This window comes from Gymnodraco acuticeps, unplaced genomic scaffold, assembly GCF_902827175.1.
Source record: "Gymnodraco acuticeps unplaced genomic scaffold, fGymAcu1.1, whole genome shotgun sequence".
Lineage (NCBI taxonomy): Eukaryota > Metazoa > Chordata > Actinopteri > Perciformes > Bathydraconidae > Gymnodraco > Gymnodraco acuticeps.
In genome coordinates, this window is record NW_022990519.1 from 64559 (window position 1) to 87407 (window position 22849).

The window sequence follows — 22849 nt, forward strand, 5'->3', positions numbered from 1 at the left end:
CAGGTCACCTGTAGCTCTCTGAAGAGATGGGTCATGTCATTTGTGTACTTAATTATAACTAAGTACTTACAGTATGCAGAATTAGAGTATTCTCTGAATCGGGTGCCTTTAGGGTCTTTATATATTTGAAAAATGAAACCAAAATGTTTGTGTTAGGGCATGAATTAACAATAAATAGGTTATATACAGTGTAAAATACCACGTACTGTCCACCCTCCCATGCCACTCTGGCATGACCTCTTGCCCCCCCTTTGCCACCCCATGTAAAATGTTCTAGAACCGCCACTGCATAGCAGGTCCTCCTCATCTTGAACTATTCCCTTTGTAAAACACATTGTGGAATAGTCTCTAATGTAACTCCCAACAGACACATGTAGAATACAAATCTTTAAATATTGTGTAAAATAAAAACACTCCATCCCAACAGTATGGACACTGGAAAATATTGTAGGTTACCTTGCTTACTGAGCTACTTCATTTAGAACTGTACACAGATACTAAGGGCGGGATAAGGAAATATCATTTAAAAAACAGCTGAGACCACCGCTTCAGTGGTGTGGGTTTGGGAACTTCTGTTAACATACTTATGTTTACTTAAACACAAAGCACTAAATATAATTCTAAGATCACTTTATATCTAATTTGCTGACTTACCGTACTCTTTTCGCAGCATTTTCCGAGTCTGCTTTCTCTTTGGAATTTGCCGCTGGATCCACCAAAAATACTGATCTTATAGCAGGAAATAAGTACTAAAAAAAAAAGGGATGTTATTTCAAAACAGCATCAAACATATATACATATTTAAATGAAAGGGATTTCTGAATGAAAACAATCACTAACCAGCAACTTCCAGTGTGTTCTTTCAATATTTACAAAGGCGATCACGGCTTGATAATCATTAAAGTTGATCTATAACAGCAATAAAAATACTTTTTTTAAAGTTTTCGTAGGAATATGATGCCTTATTTTATTAAAAATAAATCATGGTGTTTGAATTTGTATATTAAATTACAAAATAGAAAACCCAAAGTACTATAACACAGCCTCGCCTACTGATTTCAAATGTGTGCTCTAAAATGATATTTATAAATGACTATTATTATTATTATTATTATTATTATAAGCAAGACAATAAATGGCAAAGATATGTAGAAAATAAACGTATTTGAGATACGTTCATAGGCAAGGCAAGGCAAGTTTATTTATATAGCACTTTTCAACACAAGGCAATTCAAAGTGCTTTACAAAAATGAAAGACATTAAGAAAATGGCATTAAAAATCAGTCATTAAAAGAAAAGCTAATACAATAAACATTAAAAGAAAAAATACATGGATAAAATGTACAGTGCAGTCTAAGATATGAATAGTTCAATTAAAAGCAGCGACAAAAAGAAAAGTCTTCAGCCTGGATTTAAAAGTAGTAAGAGTTGCAGCGGACCTGCAGGTTTCTGGGAGTTTGTTCCAGATATTTGGAGCATAATAACTGAACGCTGCTTCTCCATGTTTAGTTCTGACTCTGGGGACAGAAAGCTGAAGATATTCATAAGAAACGTAACGTGGGAGAAAATGTGTTTCTAGAAGATATTTAGAAAATAAACGTATTTGAGATACGTTCATAACGAACGTAACGTGGGAGAAAATACGTTTCTAGCTAAACGTAATTGAGAATGCAGTTTAGTTCTGTGGGAACGTACTTTTTAGGAGACAGGGTTGAGCAGTCAAACATGGTGGTGGAAATAATACATTCTCTAGGAGTGACTTTGCCATTGGATTACTGAAAAAATTGACAGTAAAAGTAGTTCATATTATTTTTGCAAGTAGTCTAAGAAGTACTAAGTACAAACATGGCAGTTTCATAAACTACTTATGGAAGAAATGTGTTTTATCCCACATTAAAGTTGACAAAAATGCTCATTCTTGTTCTCCGGAGGGGACTTTAAAACTCAAATTACTCAAAAAGTACACAGTAAAAGTAATTCATATTATTTGTGCAAGTAGTCTAAGAAGTACTAAGTACAAACATGGCAGTTTCATAAACTACTTATGGAAGAAATGTGTTTTATCCCACATTAAAGTTGACACAAATGCTCATTCTTGTTCTCTGGAGGGGACTTTGAAACTCAAATTACTCAAAAAGTACACAGTAAAAGTAGTTCATATTATTTTTGCAAGTAGTCCAAGAAGTACTAAGTACAAACATGGCAGACTCATAAACTACTTATGGAAGAAATGTTTTTTAGACCACATTAAAGTTGACGAAAATGCTCATTCTTGTTCTCTGGAGAGGACTTTTGCCATTCTCAAAAAGTACACAGTAAAAGTAGTTCATAGTATTTGTGCAACAAGTTTATGAAGCAATAAGTCCTAACATTATTCTCATAAATTACCCTGTTCCTCAATCGCAAATAATATAAATGAACCACATGCCATCCTTTACTTTGAAATCCTTACCGGAAGTGTTCCTCGGTGGGATTTTCTGTAGCTTTAAAGTGGTCGAATATATAATACTGCACATACGAAACGTCCAGCTTCCCAGGGTTGTTTTTATTGCATTACCGTAAACCTGTAACTAATCGCGCACTCGAAATACAGGGGCGGCTGGTTTGACCACGCAAAAGTGAAAGACGGCTGGCTTGACCGCAGTATGCTCTGGTAGCCTATATGGAGAGAATTTGCACGGAATTTTTTTTTTACGGTTCTTTATAACCCCAAAGTCTGCGGGGATGGTTAATGCTGGAGAATGTGTGGAAATGAATCTGCTGATCACTTTCATATTTGTTGGGACTGCTGTAGTATTTATTTGTATTTGGCAGAGGTAGTAAAAGAGATTAGATCAATAATCAGCGCAGAACTCGACTTTAGTTTCAGTGTGATGTACTTGGGGAACATCCCAACCAGTCTTGAACAACAAGACATCTGTTGAATGTTTTATGATCGATAAAGGCAGGATTTGTTTCCCGTTTTCTCCCCATGACACTTTATATATTATGGAATCAGTTTTGTGCCATTAAGATAAAGCAACACTTTCTCAGAATCAAGCAAAACTAAGAGTTTGCGCTCTCTCACTTTTTGTTTGCGATTCAGGCACAAACATCTCAGGTGGGTGGGACATTCAGGGGTGCGTCCCATTGGCTACTAAGCTTTTGAGTGACAGCCCACTACACCACAGATTGTACAGTGCAACTCATGCAGAAAACTCCGGAGACCACCCGGCCGCGTTTGTGTTGGTGCCTCCTGGAAGTTTTCATGAAAATATCGGACTTATTTTATGGATTGCTGTGCATTATAATTGTGTTGTGTAGTTTCTACTTTATTCCAACTTTTAATATTTTAATACCTGACACCTGATCGCCTCATGTATAAAGCCTTGCGTAGGATTCACGTGGGAAGGTTGCTTACAAGCAAATAAATACGCACAGACATTTTGCGATTTATAAAACACTGCGTACCGGCGTGCGGCACGTCCTACGCCGGTTTCCCTTTATAAATCACAATCAACTCGAAATGTGGCTCAGCTTTTGCGGGCTTCACGCAACACCCATATTTGCATATAAACAGTCAAAGAAACGCCCCGTATTAATATTTATTCTGACTGACTTTATGAAGAAGATCGCAGGAAATGACGACAGAACAGCTAAAAAATACATCTCACACCGTGTCAGATTTTGGTTATTTTGGGGAGGTCGAGAAAAATCATATTGTTTGGTGGATGCCGTTTGAACCAGAGTAGCAGCATGGAGGTCGGATCGTCACCAAAATAAATAAATAAATAAGTGGTCTGAAAAAGTTTAATGACAAAAAGAATACACATAGCCTTCCTCAGGCAGTGTGTTTGTACCGGGGACAGGAGACACCCCCTTGATGAGAAACTGTAAGAAATGATCGGGGAATCCCTCCGGAGTGGATCATGACGACTGGATCTGAATTATGTTTTTGTATTTGGTGGTTTGTGTCCCAGCTGTCGATCAGCAAATATATCCATAATCCACCAGTTAAAGGAAATACAACTAATGTGTTGTGTTATATTAGCTGTTCAATTGACCACAGGTGTTCTTAGTTTCCATACATCCTGTGTTTTACGAGCGACTTATCAAGTCTTGGCAAACGGCATAAAACACGATTAAACGTAATAGTAGCCTATATAAACCATGCTCATATGCAACCTATAGAAATGCAAAACGGCGTCAGTTTAGACGTAATTCTGTCCTCCTGCATACAGCATCATGTATGAGAAAACATGTCATAACATTAAGACAACATATTCAAGGTGGTTTTAATTAACATATCCGTATTTATTTATTTCTCCAAGTTATGTTTTTGTGTGCACTGAGGAGTCTCAAACGGGCGTTTGTTAAATAATTTTAAGATTGGCTTTAATCAATTTGTGAAAATGAATTCTTCATATATGATAAATGAGAGGTAACATTTTATTTATGGTATTATTTCCACATATGTATCTCCATTCTTCCTTCTGCCAACGGTGTCGCAGTTTCTCGTCTCTCCCGTTGTTGTGCTTAGTGCGTACGCATGGGTTAGAGTTTGCGTGGAGGACCGCACATTTTCCTGTCAAGTTAGTATTTTATAAATCGCAAACATTGCGTAGAAACTTGCATACGCCATTTTTTAAGCGTATATCCCTTTATAAATGAGGCCCCTGGAGAGCTGAAGCATGTATTCATGGATAAAAACTGTGTTCTCTCCTTCTATATCCTGTGAGAAAATTATATAAATGTACCATAAGAAACTCGACATACTATTCCTAGCCTGAGGAAGATCTGAATAATCAACAGATTTGAATGGAATCTCTAACATTTTCATGTAGAATAAAGACAAAAGAGTGATAATACAAATCACATTTATTGAAATTTGAACCAGAAGATGAAGTCTCAAAGAATGTTTTAAATAAAAGGATATAAAACAAAAAGGTGGATAATAATACAATCTATTCAATGTGTATGTAAAGACATTTGGTCAAATGAAATGACACTGAGCAGTGATAACAGCAATGCCCAGTGTGGATGAAGCTGGTGCAGGTCTTTCTTCTCTTAAACTCTTAGTTTTGCTTGATTCTGAGAAAGTGTTGCTTTATCTTAATGGCACAAAGCTGATTCCATACTCCCAAGCAACATCAGTGGAACAAGTCTGAAAGCGAGAAGAAAGATCTGAAAGTGGAAAAAAAGATCTGAAAATGAAAAAAATGATTCTGTTTTGATTCTGAAAAGGTAAAATCTGCAAATGAAAAAAATAAGGATTTAAATATCAACATATGTATAAAAATGAAATATGAAAATAAATATTTTATTTCCAAAAAATTGCTGAACTGATTCCAAATAATATTTAACCTTGAAAATTATTTTAAATACTTATTTTTTAGTTTGAATACATCATTGTATTCAGGGCCGCCCCCCCCCCAAACTGACAGGAGTGGAAAAAAAATCTTTGGAAACAAAGTACTTTGCAAATATAATTCCTATTTATTATTGTTATCAACACAGTTACAGGTGAATATGTCTGCATTTCCTGCCAAATACTAGCCTCAAAAAGATTAAAATATAATTAATGCAAATAAACTACTTCTAATAATAATAATAATCATAATAATCATAATCAATTTTATTATAATATAGTTGTCATATAGTCAAGACAAAACATGCTTATTACATGCTCAAAAACTGATATTTCTTAAATCTGTATTCAAATGTAGTTCCCTCTGTCAACAAATACACACACATTTCTATCAGTATTTCTCTGTGTTGTGGTTGACATGATGATGACTGTTAGGAGTTAAGGGGAGAGGCTGAGCATCACCATGAAATGTGCAAATTGAGAACGCGGAGAACTGCGCTGAGAACTGCGCCCAAGCCGAGCTCATAAGCCGAGGCCCCCTGCGCAATGTGAGGGAGGGACGGCCCTGATTGTATTTATAAAAGATAAAAACTTGAACTTTCAAATAAATTGTATTTTTTTGAATGTTCAAAACGTATTACCCTGATATAGCTCCATAGCTCTGTCCATTCAATGTACATGAGGTATTAACCCCAGAATATGTGCATAAATGTCCCCTTTGATTTCACTCGCATCTGAATATAACATTTTGAATAACAACTCTTCACATGAGTTAGTGTGTACAGCAGGCACAGGTCTCGTCTGGAAACAGCTGATTTGGGCCTTTTCCTGCCACCATGTTTTAGTTCAAGGTGAACCTCGGGATGGTTTCTGTGGGTTATGAAAGCTTTTTAGAAAATCGTTCCCTGTTGTGTTTGCATCAGTTTTGTGTTGTAATGTCTGAATATTTAACTGTATTTCATCTTAACATAGTGTAGTTAAGAGGCTGTTTGGTAGAACTAATTCAGGGAAAAAAGGTTTCAGCTCAAATAATCCACTGTCACTGTTTTCAATAAAAATAACCACAAATTCACAATGGTTGGTTTTGTTGCTCCTCCCCCGATTCCGACATTAACCTTAAACTATCCATGGCATTAGTTAATGTATGACTTTTGAAAGTGTGTAACTATTGTTGTTTCTTGTTACTTTCCACATATATTGTTTAAAATTCACAATGTGAAATATTAAGTGTTTAAAGTCAACCATCAAAAATACTAAAAATAACTATTTTTTGCTATTGGTGAAACAGTTGAGGGACAATTTGAAAGTTTTATTATAAACTACACTTTAGATAAAGTTAAAGAGTTCAAACAACGTTCTTTGCACAGCGGCACTATCTTTGAAAACGACTTACAGTACTAACAGCAGAGGCTGCCGAACATTAATGATAACTTTTGGAAAATGTATAAAACGTTTCTATTTATGATTTCCGTCTGAAACAGCCAGACCCAATAAAGAGAAAAATCTCCAGCCGAGAGAAATCAACACTGGACGAGAATCAAGAGATACTTTTAAGAGAGATACTTTATTGACCCCAAATTGGGAAAATATGTGTTGCAGCAGCAACAAGCAAGTGTACAGGCATTAAAATATTAAAATGTTTAAAGGTGGAAGAAAGTATTAACATCATAAAATAAAATAACAATAAGCAACTATAACATTATTATTCATCTCCCAAACAGAAACACTTTGAAAAATAAAGATATATGACAGACCAAAACTTGCAAATAAACCTAAACTACACAGATTTACCATTTTAACAAAGCAATGTAAATGTGATGTGTAGTGCAAAGAACATACAAAATAATCAGATCAACATAAAAAACAAACCAAATAAAATACAAATAAAATACATATTTAAATTGATTAAATTAGGTTTCAGTTTTCACAGCTTCAGCTTTTGTGCAATATTTAAATGTATGCAGGTAGGATTGTATGTAGGACATAACGAAAGTAAAGTTGGGTTTATGGTTCGTACATTTTCAAGAATATGATGAAACACATTTTCTTGACCATAATCAAATGCCAACCAAATAAAACGAATTAAATGTTTGGTTTGAGTTTAGAATCTAATTATAAATACTTCATCAGGTCCTTCGCTCCTCAGGCCGGCCTCTGATGTCATCAGTAACATTAATCAGGTTCCTTTCCATACAGCCATGGGCCCTTCAGTTAGAACGAAAAGGGGAACGGAGATGCCTCTGTCATTTCTTCTTCTGCTGTTAAACTGTCAACACGCGTCCATGTCTGGCTGCTGCGTCACACATCCACACATCCTCTGGAGTAAGGTCTTGCCACCAGACTGTTTTGAAACAGGCCTAAAGAGAGTGACGTATGTTTAGATATTAGGTTGATTCTCTTCATATCACACAGGCCTACATGAAATTACACAAGTGTAATCTATGTGAATAAAAACTGAGTCCCCTTACAGTGATGACTGGATGAGTTGTGTCTCAGTGTAGCTTAAATCCTCCATCAGGGCTGATGGTATCACCCTCTCCTCCACCTTGTCCTCCACTATCTTGTCCCAGATCTCCGTGTTGACCCACAGGGCCCCGGGCAGCGTCAGGCTGGCCCTGGTGCAGGTGATCCAGCGGCACAGGGGGCAGGAGACGCAGCAGAGGAACCCCTTCAGCTGGGACAGCTGCTCCAGGCAGGGTGCACAGAAGGTGTGTCCGCAGTGCAGCACCCGAGGGACCCGGCCGCTGCGAGAGTACTCATTGAAGCACACCACACACTCCTTCTCCTCGTGTACGACCATGGTGTCTGAGGGTGTAGTGAGGTGGAGTGCAGACTGGGAGCAGAGTGAAGGCATTCAACAGACCACCTGCTGCACAGGAAGAAAGAAACCAGTCAGAAATCTAATCAAATATTATCATTACTTTATACAAAAATGCATCGAGCAGTTTCTTTCTAATCATACTTACTTTCAGGGTTGATAAGGCTGCCTGTGATCCTGCTGTTGGTAACGTGTGTGTAGCTCTGCTGAGGTTTGCTGTGTCTGTGTGAACAGCCTGCTGATATTTATCAGACCTGCCTGATCATGTGACGTGTCGGAGGAATCATTTCCAAGGTAGGCAGTTAAAAGAATTCTGTGGAACTCAGTTCTTAATCACGCACGCCAAAGAAAGCACACAAACATGCGCATAGCTCCAGAGACTTCAAGAGGAATGCCTTTGAGAGCAGTCAATTGGTTCATAAAGACATTTTTGATAAAAAGAAAAGAAAAAAAAAGTCGACAACACATTTCTAATCTTTTATGGACATTTAAAGCATAATTTGCTGTGATTTATTCTGTAACCACAGTACAGGCCGTAAATACAGTGAACTTCAATGTACACTACCAGTCAAAAGGACACACCTTCTCATTCAAAGTTTTTTATTTATTTAAATGTTTTCTACATTGTATATTTATACTGAAGACATCAAAACTATAAATAATACATATGGAATTATCTAGTAAACAAAAAAGTATTAAAAAATGCAGAATATGATTTATATTTTGCTGGCTACTGCAGAATGCTGTGGTCGCCATGCTGGTTAAGTGTGCCTTGAATTCTGAATAAATCACCAACAGTGACCCCAGCAAAGCCCCCCCCCCCCACACCACCACACTTCCTCCTCCATGCTTCATGGTGGGAACCACACATGCAGAAACCATCCGCTCACCTTCTCTGCGTCTCACAAAGACACAGCGGTTGTAACCAAAAATCGCAAATTTGGACTCACCAGAGCAAAGTACAGATTTCCACTGTCTAATATCCAATCCTTGTGCTTCTTGGCCCAAACAATTCTCTTCTTCTTGTTGTTCATCCTCAGTAGTGGCTTCTTTGCAGCAATTGGACCATGAAGGCCTGATTCACGCAGTCTCCTCTGAACAGTGGATGTTGAGACTGTCTGCTACTCGAGCTCTGTGATAATTTGTGTGGGCTCTAATCTGACGTGCTGTCAATTTGTGGTTTCTGAGGCTGGTAACTCTGATGTATTTATCCTCTGCAGCAGAGGTAATTCTTGCTCTTCCTTTCCCGGGGGGGGGGGGGGGGGGTGGTCCTCATGAGAGCCAGTTTCATCATAGCGTCCGATGGTTTTTTGCGACTGCACTTGAGGATACATTCAAAGTTCTTGACATTTTCCGGATCGACTGCCTTCATTTCTTAAATTCTGTAAATGTTCTTACAACAGTATAGTGCACTAACACATCTCTGCACAACACACCAGATGGTCTCAAACACATCAAGAAGGCAAGTAATTCCACAAATTGACTCTTGACAAGAAACACGTGTTAATTGAAAACCATTCCAGGTGACGACCTCATGAAGCTGACTGATGATACCTCATTCACACCAACGCAACTCCGGTTCAAGCTCCGTGCTAGAGCTTTTCAGGTTCAGAACCGGTTCTTCGGTTTAGCTCCGGCTCTTTTCACACCGCCCAGAGTCCGACTGGTGCTGCGTCATTGCGTCATCGTTTGCATCATGACGTAACCGTTTGCGTGCCTGCTTCATAAAGCCAAACCGCGCGGAAACCCCTCACAGCTCACACCGACAACAACAACAGTGGCCGATTGTGCTCCAGCTTCCTCTGTACCTCTTCGGAAGACCAGATTCCCAGTAGGTAGCTGGTCTCTTCAGTGGACCACTGCTGCTTGTTAAGTTTCTCCATCGTTGTGTACAAACTGGATAAAACGCAGGCTTTTTGTTGTTGTTTAGGAGTTGATCCCGCCCCTGCCCCGCCTCGACGTAAGCGTGATGTATGCGGTCCTTTGCTCTAGCCGGAAACAAATTTGGTGCTTGAAACTAACCGGATTCTGGAGCTAAGAGGCTGCTCCGCTGCGGTGTGAACAGGAAAACCCGGTGCTTTTCAAGCTCCAGCTCCGAACCGGCCCTGAAACACCGTTTGTGTGAATGAGGAGAAGCCATGAGTGTGCAAAGCTGTCATCAAGGCAAAAGGGGGCTACTTTGAAGAAACTAAAATAAAAATCATATTCTGTATTATCTGGACTAGATAATTCCATATGTGTTATTTTATAGTTTTGATGTCTTCAGTATACATCTACAAAGTAGAACAAAAATAAAAATAAATAAACCATTGAATGAGAAGGTCTCCACACTTTTGACTGGTACTGTACAAGTTTGAGGTAGGCCGACTTGTAATTGGAGTATTTTCAATTGATCCTTCTAATACTTTTTACTCCACTACCTTTTTGTAATAGATTATGTTCCTGGCTATTTTGCATTTTTAGATTATTTATAGAAAATATGAACTCATAAATTACGATATATTATAGCTTAAGCTACTGAGCAGTAAACAACTAAAACAAACAAACCGCACCTTAACAAGGTGCGGTTTGTTTGTTTTTGCATTTACATGATCACTTACAACACACTTCACTATTTAGCTTACTGTATTTAATTGTAATATGTCTATAGTTAATTTCTCCGGCATTACTTGCACATTGATCTTGCACTATTTTAGTTCTACTGTTTCTTCTTGCACTTTTTTGTATTGTTTTATTCTTGTGTTGAAAGGTGCTATATAAACCCCGTCATTTTGTACTTTTACTTGAGTAACATTTTAAATGCAGAACTTCTACTTGTATGTCAACACTGTAGTACTGCTACTTTGACTCCAGTAAAATACTCTCTTAATCACTGATGATTTGTCACAGAAACGGATCAAAAGGAAGGTTTTCTAAAATGCCCCACCAAGCAGGGTAATTTATTTGCATTTACTATGAAAACATACAATGTCACACAAGATTAACTGAAGCATGGAAATTTGGGCCTTTGCTTTATAATCACACAAACACTCCCATCATCATCATCATCATCAACTTCATCAGGTTGTCTTTTTTTAAGATGGCGCCAAGAGAAAAGAGCAATAGAAAGGCAAATCTTCCACTTCCAGATCATTGTTCTGTCGGATCATCCGATATACAGTAGAACCATCTTTACCAAATGCAATGCACAACAGGAAATTATCAGCAATTATGTGAGCCTAGGCCATGGCCTGTCTGTGTGTGTGTGGGTGTTAGCCCGCACCTAGCAAACACACACTGAACATTTCCTTAGCGCCATGACAGACAAGCCAAGGCCATATCTATAAATAAGAGAAGAAAAACACGAAGAAAAAATTATCAAAAAGAAAATAATACTCAGAAACAAAATGGTGGTTCTCTCCATGTGTCTCTTCTTGGACCTATATAGAATGGCGCTATACTGGTCAGCTAAGCCAATTAAAAAAAAAGGTACTGGTCTCTATTTATTCTGTGCAGGCTCTGGGGTCACTGCTTGGCTCATAGGTTGACAGGAGAAAACTGAATCAGACTCTGAACATGGATCAGTAGCTCTCTCACAGACTGAGACGCCAACTTTGATGCTTTTTATGTAGAAGACAGAAATGGAGATATAAAGACACTTGTCAATACTGTTTCCGTTTTATGGATGATTGGAGTTCTATTTAATCTGGAGTTCAACACTTTCGTATTGAAGAAAAAAACCTCTTTGTGTTTTATTTTCATGTTAAACCAGATATGTAGCTGGAGGTAGAGAAACCGGTTCTTACGGTGCAACCGCACAAAACTGAAACCTGAACAATAGAAAGGTGTTGAATAATAAAACAGACTACAATGCCACATGCCGTGTCAAATAAACTGGTTGCAGTTTATTTGGGATAATTGGTACAACCTCATAACTGCTCTTTGTGGAACTCCTTTCTTCTCACGACTGAAAACATTTGTCTCTGGAACAGATTCAAGTCATGACCTGAGGAGTCTATGAGCTGATGGGTGGTTATCAGATTAAAGTGACATAGTTAATTAAGAAACAAGCTTTTATCTGTAAAGTTACAGAACAAGTGGTGCGTCTAGCATGTGACTTCACCTCTACACTCATCCACAACCCATGAGCCAAGTTGATCGTGACACAAACGACTGAAGCACAGATCGGATCACAACCGTTTAAATAAGCCCCTCCAGTCCCCCGGGCCATACTAACACCCCCTTCTCCCCACCTCCTCCCCCCTGCTCTCAATCCTTCCTGGGTGGGTCGGCTTTGAGTTCCCATTTTCCAAAGTCCATGGTGGTGGTGTTGGTGGTCGTGGAGGGGTTTACCCCAGGACTGAACATCCCTCCCCCTTGCGGTGTGTTTGTCGAATGTGCAGTCCACTTGCTGGCTCGCCTGCAGGGGGGGGGGGGGGGGGGGGGAGAGAGAGCGCGCCCCCCCCCACACAGGCTCCTCTCACTCCTGGGCTATGCTCCGCAGCACGTACTTGACCGTGTAGGCGAACGCCGCGAAGCCTACGATCACAAACAGGTTGGCCAGAGCTCCACCTAGAAGTCCATGGTTGCGATTGGCCTGCTGCAGGCCAGGAGCGGGGTTGGCGCCCCCGAGGGGAACGGGACCTCCGTTGAGGGCGGGGAGGCCGTAGTGGGCGTGCTGAGGGTCGCCGTCGGGAACCACGTCGGGTAAGGGGAGGGGCTGAGTGCGGGCGCTTAACTCCTCCTGCGCCTTCTGTTTTTGCTTCATCTCCTGATGCATGGAAGGAGAGAAATGAGAGAATTAGCTGCACGAAAAACAAAGAAAAAAAGGTGGAGAAATTTGAAATGAGCTCATACGTACATCGACTACATCGGGAAACAGCTCACAGAACACTTTGTCCTTGAGGTTGAAGGCCAGGCTTTGGGCTGACAGCTGTCTTTTCTGGAAAGAAATGGTAAAATGATATATGATAAATAACAGGAGGTTTACCCCCATGTGCTGCATTTATTTTAGTCATCGGTTGGCACTCACTGTGTAGTCAGAGGTCTCGATGCTGCCGAGGGTGGGGCCTTTCTCCACCATGAAGCTGAGCAGACCGGTGAGGATGGTGGAGACGGACCACGCCGGATTCCACGTGTCTGGATGGAAGTCTGTGATGGACAAACATAACCTGTGGAGGAAACAGGTACAGTTAGGAGAAAAGTGGCAAACCACAGTCATTTTCTAAAACTCTTTAAATCCTTAAACAATTGATAAATAATAAACAGTTTTCTTACCTTGTATTACACTTAAACCTCCCATTTGGTGTTATCATGTAGATACTTGGTGGTTTAAAAGGAAATTCCCGAGGGAAAATGAGTTTTCCGTGATAATAACCTCCTAAAAGAAAAGGATGACATCATTTAGATCATTCCAAATCCGTCCCACAGAGGTGACACGATTCCTCCGACATTAAGTAATAAAATAAAATAATGATCAGCGTGAGTGTACTTGTCAATAATGCACCCATTATCATATCAAACTGCCAGGAGGTGTTACCTTCATAGGGAGTTTTCTCCGGGCCTCTGACGACATAGTGCCTGGAAAAGAAAGGAGCAATTCCTGTCAGTGATTGTTACGCTTCCAAACTTAAAAAAAAAAAGTAGGTTTGAATTCCAAAGAATTGACGGTTAATTCTCCTGAATAAATCTGTTTGCAAGGGCCTTGAATTAAACTCTACTGACTGTTGGCCCTATTAATTATTTCTCTTTACATTAACAGTCACATTGACGAGCGTCCAGTGGGTCTGGTGGTTGATATCATGAGGCTGCAATATCCTAAGTACCTTGATATAGATTTTAGGATCTGCAGTCTAGCTGTTCAGCAGAAATTGAGATTAAATAAATGCGTTTTCTGCTTTATAAACATGAAACAGAAACAGCAGAATAAGTGTTATTTTATTTGTACATGTAGGGGACAAACAAGGCTATTGATATATTTTGTGTCAATTCTATGATAAATGACTATTGTTAAATGTATGTGTTCTTAGCCATGTTCAGCGATAATTAACAATAACCAGTATTTTCATCTGCATCAAGTGATTTGTTTGGTATAAAAACGAGAAAATACCCGAACACGACTAAAACACTTTTCCCACAGAAATGTTTAAATAAAAATGTGATGACTGACAGAAACGTCAAACATAAATTAGGCTTCAAAATAAGAATCCTAAGTAAACGGTGTTATCTTTATTTACATTTTTTTAATATTTCAGACAATTTATTATTTGTTTAGGCTCAAAGACTTGCAAACGTCCCTAGCTGTGGAGGTGTAGAGCAAGCTTCAACAAAGTAGCATCCTGTAAATCCTCCAGTGACCCCTCAGGTTTATAATGGGAGACCTCGGTAAACTATTCTCCGTCCCCACACCCAAAAGTCAAAGTCACCTTTATTGTCAATCTTTCAGTTTGTGTGTACAGACAGAGAGATCGAAATACCGTTTCCCACAATCCCGAATACAAAAATATATACAAATATGTATAAAATATGTATATCCTACCCACCCAAGATTAGGGCTGCAACAAATGACTAATTTGATAATCGATTAATCTATCGATTAATGAAACGATTATTCGGACTATTACTGTATGCCTTGCACAATTTCTCAAACGCTCTTATTTAGTAGTGCTGTAGCGACGCGTCGACTTCAAAATATCGTCGACGACATATTTCCGCGTCGACGCGTCGCTACACACACGTGGGTCACCCGAAGCAACAAGCAGTTCGCAATCGCACTTCAAACACAATGGAGACTGAAACGGCTACCACCTCCTCCTCACAGGATTGCGCACGAAGCCCCCAAACAAAAACATCTCGCCCTAGGTCTTCAAAAGCATGGGAATATTTTAAAGTTAGTCCAAAACGCAAAGATATTTATATATTTATATCTCACTGAGACTGCTGCATAGCCTAACAGAAGCAGCAGCTAGCTGTGGTGGCTACCATTAGCAGCTAGCATTTGCTCTCCGATTTTTACATAAAATGGAATTATGGATTATAAATTCAATCATTTTTTTATACATAGACGTTAAAAACCTATGGATTAACCGATTCAGCCGCGTTTTTTCTCATTTGAATGCCATTGAACACGTCTTTTGATCAGATTACGGTGGTGAGACGATCTCCCGAGAAGCTCTGTGAAGGTACGTGTTGTGATGACTGTATTTGCTTCCCCTGTCGCGAGTCCGGATCACTCAGTGATGATACTATATACCTACATAATCTGTGGAGTCTCAGCTTTAATCGGATATCTTGTATGTGCAGCTACGATAAGTAATAAGGGTACTTTTATCTTGAGTTCTATGCCAATATCCGTTAGCATTTTTCGCTCAGGGGTCATTTAGATGCTTCTTATGAGACTTGTGTTTTGTTTTGGTAAACATGGTTTGTATCGTCAGTTAGCTGAGATTATTTCCGTTAATCTGGTATAACACATTAATAGGTTCTTAAATATTAAGATCCCCTGAGACACAGCATCGTGAACATTTTTTTTTTTACATTACCTTTTTTTTACATTACGTTTTTTATGAATTGAACAACAGAAAAATAATCGTTAGATTAGTCGACTAATCGATCAAATAATCGCCCGATTAATCGTTTTCAAAATAATCGTTTCCCCCCAGCACTATTATTTAGCCATCAACTTTTAGATGTAGCTTGAGGTTGTTTTAGGCATGTGGAAACTAACAATGAAGACAATAAAGATGAATACTTGATTCAAAAATACATATATTATTAAATTAACTAAACACATTTTGAACAAAATTAACATTGCTTTTTATTTAAATAAAATAAATAATATTTCACATCAAAAGAAACAAGAATGTTTTAACAAATCGTATTAAATAATGTGATGACAGAACTGTAAACAGAATAGTTGACACTTTAACAAACTAAATAACTCTGTTACCTCTAATCATTAACCCATGTTTGTATCATTTTGTTAACTCCGTGTGTTGCTGACGTGGAAAAGTTACTCGTGGATGGGGCTACAGCGCTACTAGAAAGACAGTCGAACCCGGTGCATTTCTCCGTCTGAATGTGGTGCACTTTTGCTAAATGTTTAGACAAATTGCTCGTGTTACCGCCCTTACATGCTAAACTCTTATTGCACTTTAAGCAACGAGCATCGAGACGGGTAAAGTTTAACCACACCTCGGAGCGCGTTCTCTCCGCCATCCCTGCCGTGTGTTGCTGCATGTAGCAGCTGCGTGTGTGTAAACTGCCCCGCCCCCTCGCACACAGACGGGGGAGAGAGATCTCGTCTCGATTGGAAAGATCGAAAATACATCATAGACGCATATTTGTCTTTTTGCATTTTAGAAACGAGTTGGCGACACTAAGACTGCGATATAATGTTTATGTAGCAATAACACATGACATATATTTTTTAAATGTCTCCGGTACCGATAAAAAGACCGATAACGTTGGAGCTTAACGGCGTGCAAAACACACGTGATGACGTCACCAACGAATCGACGACTGAATTAGTTGGCAACTAATTTGGTCATCGATTTTAATCGATTAAGTCGATTAGTTGTTGCACCCCTACCCAAGATGCTTATCATCGTATTTTAACGACCAAAAGCACATAAATAGTTCAAGTTTAAGCGTTTGATACATTGCACATATTTAAACCTACATTTTTAAATCTGTTATTTAGATGATTGACACATTTCCCTGCATACAAAGTTACATAACTAGGGACCGCAGGCCAGATTCAAACTTTAATGATAACATTAAAACATTTGCAAGTTAGGGCATTGAAATACATTGCCTCTGTGATTTCTGGCTTTGAGCCTTGCCGCGATGGAGACCTTACCATTCTAGGATGTTGGAGGGGAGAGGTTCTGCACAGATGTAAGGCACGGGGTCTTTCTTTATCCTGAGGTAATCCTGCTTGAGTCGCTGAGTGGCTGTGGTTGGAGCTCTCTTATTCCCGTTGTTGTTCATCTGATGATTAAGGAGACAAGAGAGTTACTGTGTTAGTGATACACAGGCACCAACATCAGGTTATTTCCCCTTAAAATGCTTGGTAAAAGTGCAGTCTTCCTTTGCTGCTGAAATGTAAACTCCAACTGCAGCCTTTTAGCCAGTGAATGGCTGTTTATATTAGAGATCATTTCCTCTACTGTTACACAGGTATAGGTAACTGGTATAGGTACTGGTAACAACATTGGTATCATTTCCAGCAATGACTGTGTGCAACATATATACATTCTGGTGGTGATCAATCCTATTGGCCGCCGGAAACCTGCAAAATGAAGATTGCAAAACATCTCTGTAGTTTTAAAATGGAGCAGATGAGAAAACGTAACTGTCGATGGAGATTAGTGGGTGCTTTTTTGGTAGATATGTTCAAACTGAACCGTGGGAATCAGGGGTTATATTACCACAGGATTGCTCCTAATGAAAACTGGTGACAGCCAGAACTGTGGATTATGTAGATTGCATAACTGTTACTGAATTTAAATATGATCCCTGAAGACAAGGAATAAGATTACTTTTAAATGTATTTTAATCCAATCGAGTTCAACTAATGACTGATATAGATAACACATTAACTGGAAGATAAATGGATCAATCTTTAAAATACCAACAAAGAGTTTGTAGCTGTTGCTGACAGAGTTTGACCCACAGTCAAAGGTCCCACAAAGCAGTCCATTTACAGCAGTGGTCGCCAACCAGTCGAGTGTGGTGCGGGTAGATCGCGGACCATTACAAAAAAAAGTAACAAAATAAATTAAATTAAAATAATAATGTTTGAAAAATAAGTTTTTAAGATGTAAACCTATCACCCACCACCCCGTTAGCAGGTGCCACTTGATTGACGTATATTTGAGACACCTCAATAATATAATACATTAACTGTGCTTTACGTGAACTTCATCATGACACTAGAGAGGACGGCAGGACTGCAATTTCCCGTGTTCAGTGAATGCAACAGAGGCAAGTCACCAGACCAATCAGAGTTGCATGGAAATACATGTGTGCTTGTGTCATTCAAGCTCGGCTCTGTGTGTGTGTGTGGCAATAGCGCATTTAGTGTGATAGAGAGGGAGAGGGAGAGAGAGAGAGAGGGGGAGAGAGGGACCGACCGGTGCTAACGGGGACCGTGATGTTAGCATCTGGTTAGCTAGCTGCACTAACGGACATAAGGAGCTGTTTCCACAACAAGCTGGGGGAGAGTCCTCCCCTGTCAGACTGAGGGGCTCAGGTGAGCTAAAGGACTCTTGAGTGTTTGGAACGGTTTTGTCACAAATTATTCAAAAGATTATTTCCACGGCACACCTTCATATGATCATCATAGTTATACAAACAATAAGAGAATAAATGAAAAACAGGTATGAAATACTATATGGCAGTAAAACAAGAATACAGTTTAAAAGGTGAGTGATTTGTAAAATATCCATAAAGAAAAAGAAAACCTGTTTACAGTTCTGTTTCATATGGGTGCTGAGAGAGGTATCCATAGATGTCTTCATGTTCAGGGTATATGCAGGAATCCTGAAGTCAAATTTAATACCTTTTAAGACCTTTTTTAAGACCATTTCCATACATTTTAAGACCTCATCGCAACTTCGAGTTCTAACCGGTTACATTGGCGACACACTTTACCTCACATTTACTATATTGATTGTAAGATAACACAACTAAACAGAGTGCAGACAGACTACTGAAGCCTCCTCTCCACATGAACTTCAACCTCTCTGTGAAGGTCAGGTTTTTGTTGCTTCTGAACTCTGTGCTCTTTCATTCCAGTAGAACTCCTCAGAAACCATTAGAAACCAGTATTTGACCAATAAACAAAACAATTGACAAAACTTTGAACTATGAAATATATTAAACTTTGGTGAGCTTCAGCGGGGTAATGCCATATAGGAGCTCCCTCACAAATACCCAGGGGTTAAATTGGGCTGGGGCTGTCCGGGGCTAAGCCCGGCACATAGGACGATGCTCTGACGTCATCACCCTCACACATTTGTCATATGTTTACAAAAAACGATATGTTAAGACTTTTCTCGTTCTTAATATAGACTATATTTAGGGTCGATATGTGTTGACCTTACTTTAAAATAGCAGATCTCTGTGACCGGATATAGTTTGGCTTAGACCCCCGGCCCCACGAGGACGCATACAGTAAAACACATACGCAAAAGTCTTCCGTTCACACACATTCGATTCATTAACGTGTCCGTTCACACTAGACCGCTGGAAATGCTGGAAATGCTGGAAACGCTGTAGTACATATGCCAGGCCTGTAAGTGGCGCTGCTGCCGCCACAAAATACACCAACCAACACCAACCCCCCCCCCCCCCCCCCCCCCCCCCCCCCCCCCCCCCCCCCCACAGAGCGGAGCAAGGCAACGAAACTTAAAATAAGAAGCAGCATTTTATGGCACGCTATGCATGGGGCCACCTTGAAGGGGTTTCCCGACATGTTGTTTCAGTAAATTAAAGGGTGTTTCATGTTGTCGTTGCTGTGGACCTTCTTAATACCTTGGAAAATGCCGTTTAATACTTTTTAATAGCCTTAATTTTCGCTAAATTGATTTATCAACTTTTAATACTTTTTAAGACCCCGCGGACCCCCTGATGTTGCTCTCAAAGTGCACCAGATTGATGCTTTCAACTTCAATATTTAAAAAATAATCTTCCCGGGGGAGCATGCCCCCGGACCCCCCTAAAGGAGGTGAGGTCCTATATGCCGTGAGCTGATTATGGAGCCTTCATTGTAACAGTAATTCAGATGCAATCAGCCTATATAAAAGGCCTCAAATTGGAAGCACTGTCTGGGCCGTCTTTTTCACTTAATTCTGCAATAGGTAGATCTCGCCTTTCACCAAGGCCGAGATCGGTGATCTTGGGCTTAAAAAGGTTGGTGACCACTGCTTTACAGAGATACAAACGTATCAAAATCTGGTTTCAGCTGGTTGGAAGTTTAACTACAGCAAATTACATTTAATGAGATTCTTCAGTGATTGAATTTTAGAATAATAGTCTGCAAAGTAAAAAGACACATATTGATTTAATCGGTTGCCAATTTATTCACTCACCTTATTGAACTTTAACTTGTGTAACTACTTTGGCTTTTGCTCTGCTTTTTTATTTTCAACCAAATCAGATATTAACATTATTTTACATTTGTGTTTATATGTGTCTATTCAACATTATCTTGTATTTCTACAGCGTTAGTTTATTTGTAACCTTTGTGTAAACTTTCAACTGCCTGATTGATGAATGGTGCTACACCATCAACAGTTCAAATATGTAAAATGTAAATGTACAAAGTACTACCTTTGTTAGACCGTATTGCTACATGTACGAGGTACACACATTTGTTTTCAATGTACTTTTACCAGAGGTGGAAGAAGTACTCACATCTAGTACTGTTTAGTAAAAGTATAAGTACCAGGGTGTAGAAATACTCTGTTACAAGTAAGAGTCCTGCATTGAAAATGTAAATCAAGTAAAAGTACAAAAGTAAAAGTACTCATTATGCAGCTTGGTCCATTTACTTTTAATACACATTATGTTTTGATTATAATTATGTATCACCGCTGTTAACGTGGAGCTTATTCTAATTACTCTGTACACTAAAGAATAGCTTGTGTATTTACCTCAGGTGTTATTAAATTCTTATTTACATTTTGATTATTTGATATTAATCCCAATCTGAAAAGTAAATAAAAGAAAACAATAAATGTAGTGGAGTAAAATAACACTATAAACCTCAGATTTGTAGTGGGGTAGAAGAACAAAGTAGCAAAACATGTCAATACTCAAGTAAAGTACTAGTATCTAAAATGTGTACTTAAGTATTGTACTTAGTACATTCCCTTAGTGAGTTTACACCTCTGCTTTCAGCTGCTCATTGAACTGAAGAAAACATATCTAACTGCACCACTGTCTGCTGACCCACTGTCATGTGGCTGACAGCTGACACGACAACACTAATAAGAGGTGGTAAAGGTTAAATAATGTCAGCCTCACTTCCTAATAAACTGCAGACTCCTGATCGTTAACGCAGTTTATGATAGCAGAGGCTAATCCTCCACTGGATCAAGCTAGGCTACTGTTAAATCTCCGGCTAACCGAGAAGCTCGAGTGACGTTACTCAACCACCGACTGCAAACAAACAACGCAGTGACATAATATGTGACTGCCGTTTTTTACATCACATAGTGTCAAACGTGTCAGGTTAACTTGAAACAACGACTTAGATAACGCTAGCCGGGACAACTGATGAGAAGTCATGTCTGTGTGTAATGTGTTGGCTAACTACGGCTAGCTAATATAGGCCAGAGCTATGTGTAGCTAGCGTTAGCAGCGGCTAGCACGGACAGTTTGGTAACACACAAGAACCCGACATCTCTAACATTTACAAACGATGTTCTACTGACATACCTCTCCAGAGAGTCCAGTGGAAATATGATGTCGTGGCTGGACACGAAATAAGGCTGTTGTTTCTGTTGTCAAACCCCAAACCGATAAGACGATGACACCATAACACCGCTTTAGCTATGATCGCCAGCAGGAGGAAAATGACGCTTCCGGTTTCCTTCTTCATTTGTATAGCGGTAGAAAAAACAACATAGAAAGCGCATTACTGTCACCAGATGGAGTGTTATGGAAAGGTGGAAGAAGTGCTCAGATTAGTTGCTTCAGTGAAAGTAGAAATACGACAGTGTCCAAAAAAAAACTGAAGTGGGAGAAGTACTGAGATATTGTACTTGCGTAAAAGTAGTAATAGACTGTAGGAATACCCTGTCACAAGTAAAAGTTCTGCAATCAAAATGTTACTCAAGTAAAAGTACAAAAGTATTAGCATCAAAATATACTTAAAGTACTACAAGTAAAAGTAGCCTACTCATTATGCAGATTAGTCAATTGCAGAATAATATATATTATATGAATTTGATTATACTTATTGATGCATTAAAGGTGTTATCAAAGTAATTAAAACTAGCTGCACCGGTATGCTGCAGGGTAGATTTAGAATGTACTCAATCTTTACTTGTTAAGGTGTGACTAAAGTCTTATTTAAGTTTTGTTTATATTTCACATTAATAATCCAAATCTTAAAAGTAATTTAAGGTATTAAATACATGTTGTGGAGTAAAAGTGCATGGTTTACCTCTGGATTGTAGTGGAGTACAAGTACAAAGTAGTATAAAATGGCAATACTCAAGTAAAGTACAAGTATTTCAAAATTGTACAGTACAGTACTTGAGTAAATCTACTTAGTTACTTCCGACCTCTGAAACATACTCGGTTACAAATAAAATAAAAATAGTATTCGCATAAAAAAATACTTACAGTAAAGTAACACAATTAAAAGTACTCCTTATGCAGAATGACTCATTTAAGATATTTTTTATGATTTTATTTCAATGATTGGTGCATTCATTTGTTCATCTCTTCAATATTGTACTTGGTGAAGGTGGGGTTTATTTGAGTTACTTTATACACTACTGTTTAGCTTAACCTGTAATAATAACTAATAATGTATGTGTAGATTTATATTTTGTATTAACCTAAATCTGCAAAGTAACTAAATAAAAAATGTATATAGTGGAGAAAAAAACACAACATTTGTCTTAAATATAGTGTAGTACAAGTATAAAGTATAGCATCATGTGAACAAATAACTACAAGTACAAGTC

General features: G+C 38.8%; 2 protein-coding genes across 2 annotated transcripts; both read right to left on the reverse strand.

Moving 5' to 3' along the window:
• Nucleotides 1-6892: 6892 nt before the first annotated feature.
• Nucleotides 6893-8449, reverse strand: LOC117553327 (RING finger protein 208-like). Its single transcript, XM_034227211.1, has 3 exons — nt 8314-8449; nt 7816-8216; nt 6893-7704 (listed from the first exon to the last, which is right to left on the reverse strand). The coding sequence occupies exons 2-3, from the start codon at nt 8199-8201 to the stop codon at nt 7617-7619; spliced, it is 474 nt and encodes a 157-aa protein (XP_034083102.1). The 5' UTR covers nt 8202-8216; nt 8314-8449; the 3' UTR covers nt 6893-7616.
• Nucleotides 8450-11069: 2620 nt separating this feature from the next.
• ube2j2 (ubiquitin-conjugating enzyme E2, J2 (UBC6 homolog, yeast)) lies at nt 11070-21748 on the reverse strand. Its single transcript, XM_034227210.1, has 7 exons — nt 21591-21748; nt 17005-17135; nt 13684-13724; nt 13422-13524; nt 13177-13315; nt 13006-13086; nt 11070-12915 (listed from the first exon to the last, which is right to left on the reverse strand). Exons 2-7 carry the CDS (start codon nt 17133-17135, stop codon nt 12625-12627), a joined length of 786 nt encoding a protein of 261 aa, XP_034083101.1. The 5' UTR covers nt 21591-21748; the 3' UTR covers nt 11070-12624.
• Nucleotides 21749-22849: the final 1101 nt, after the last annotated feature.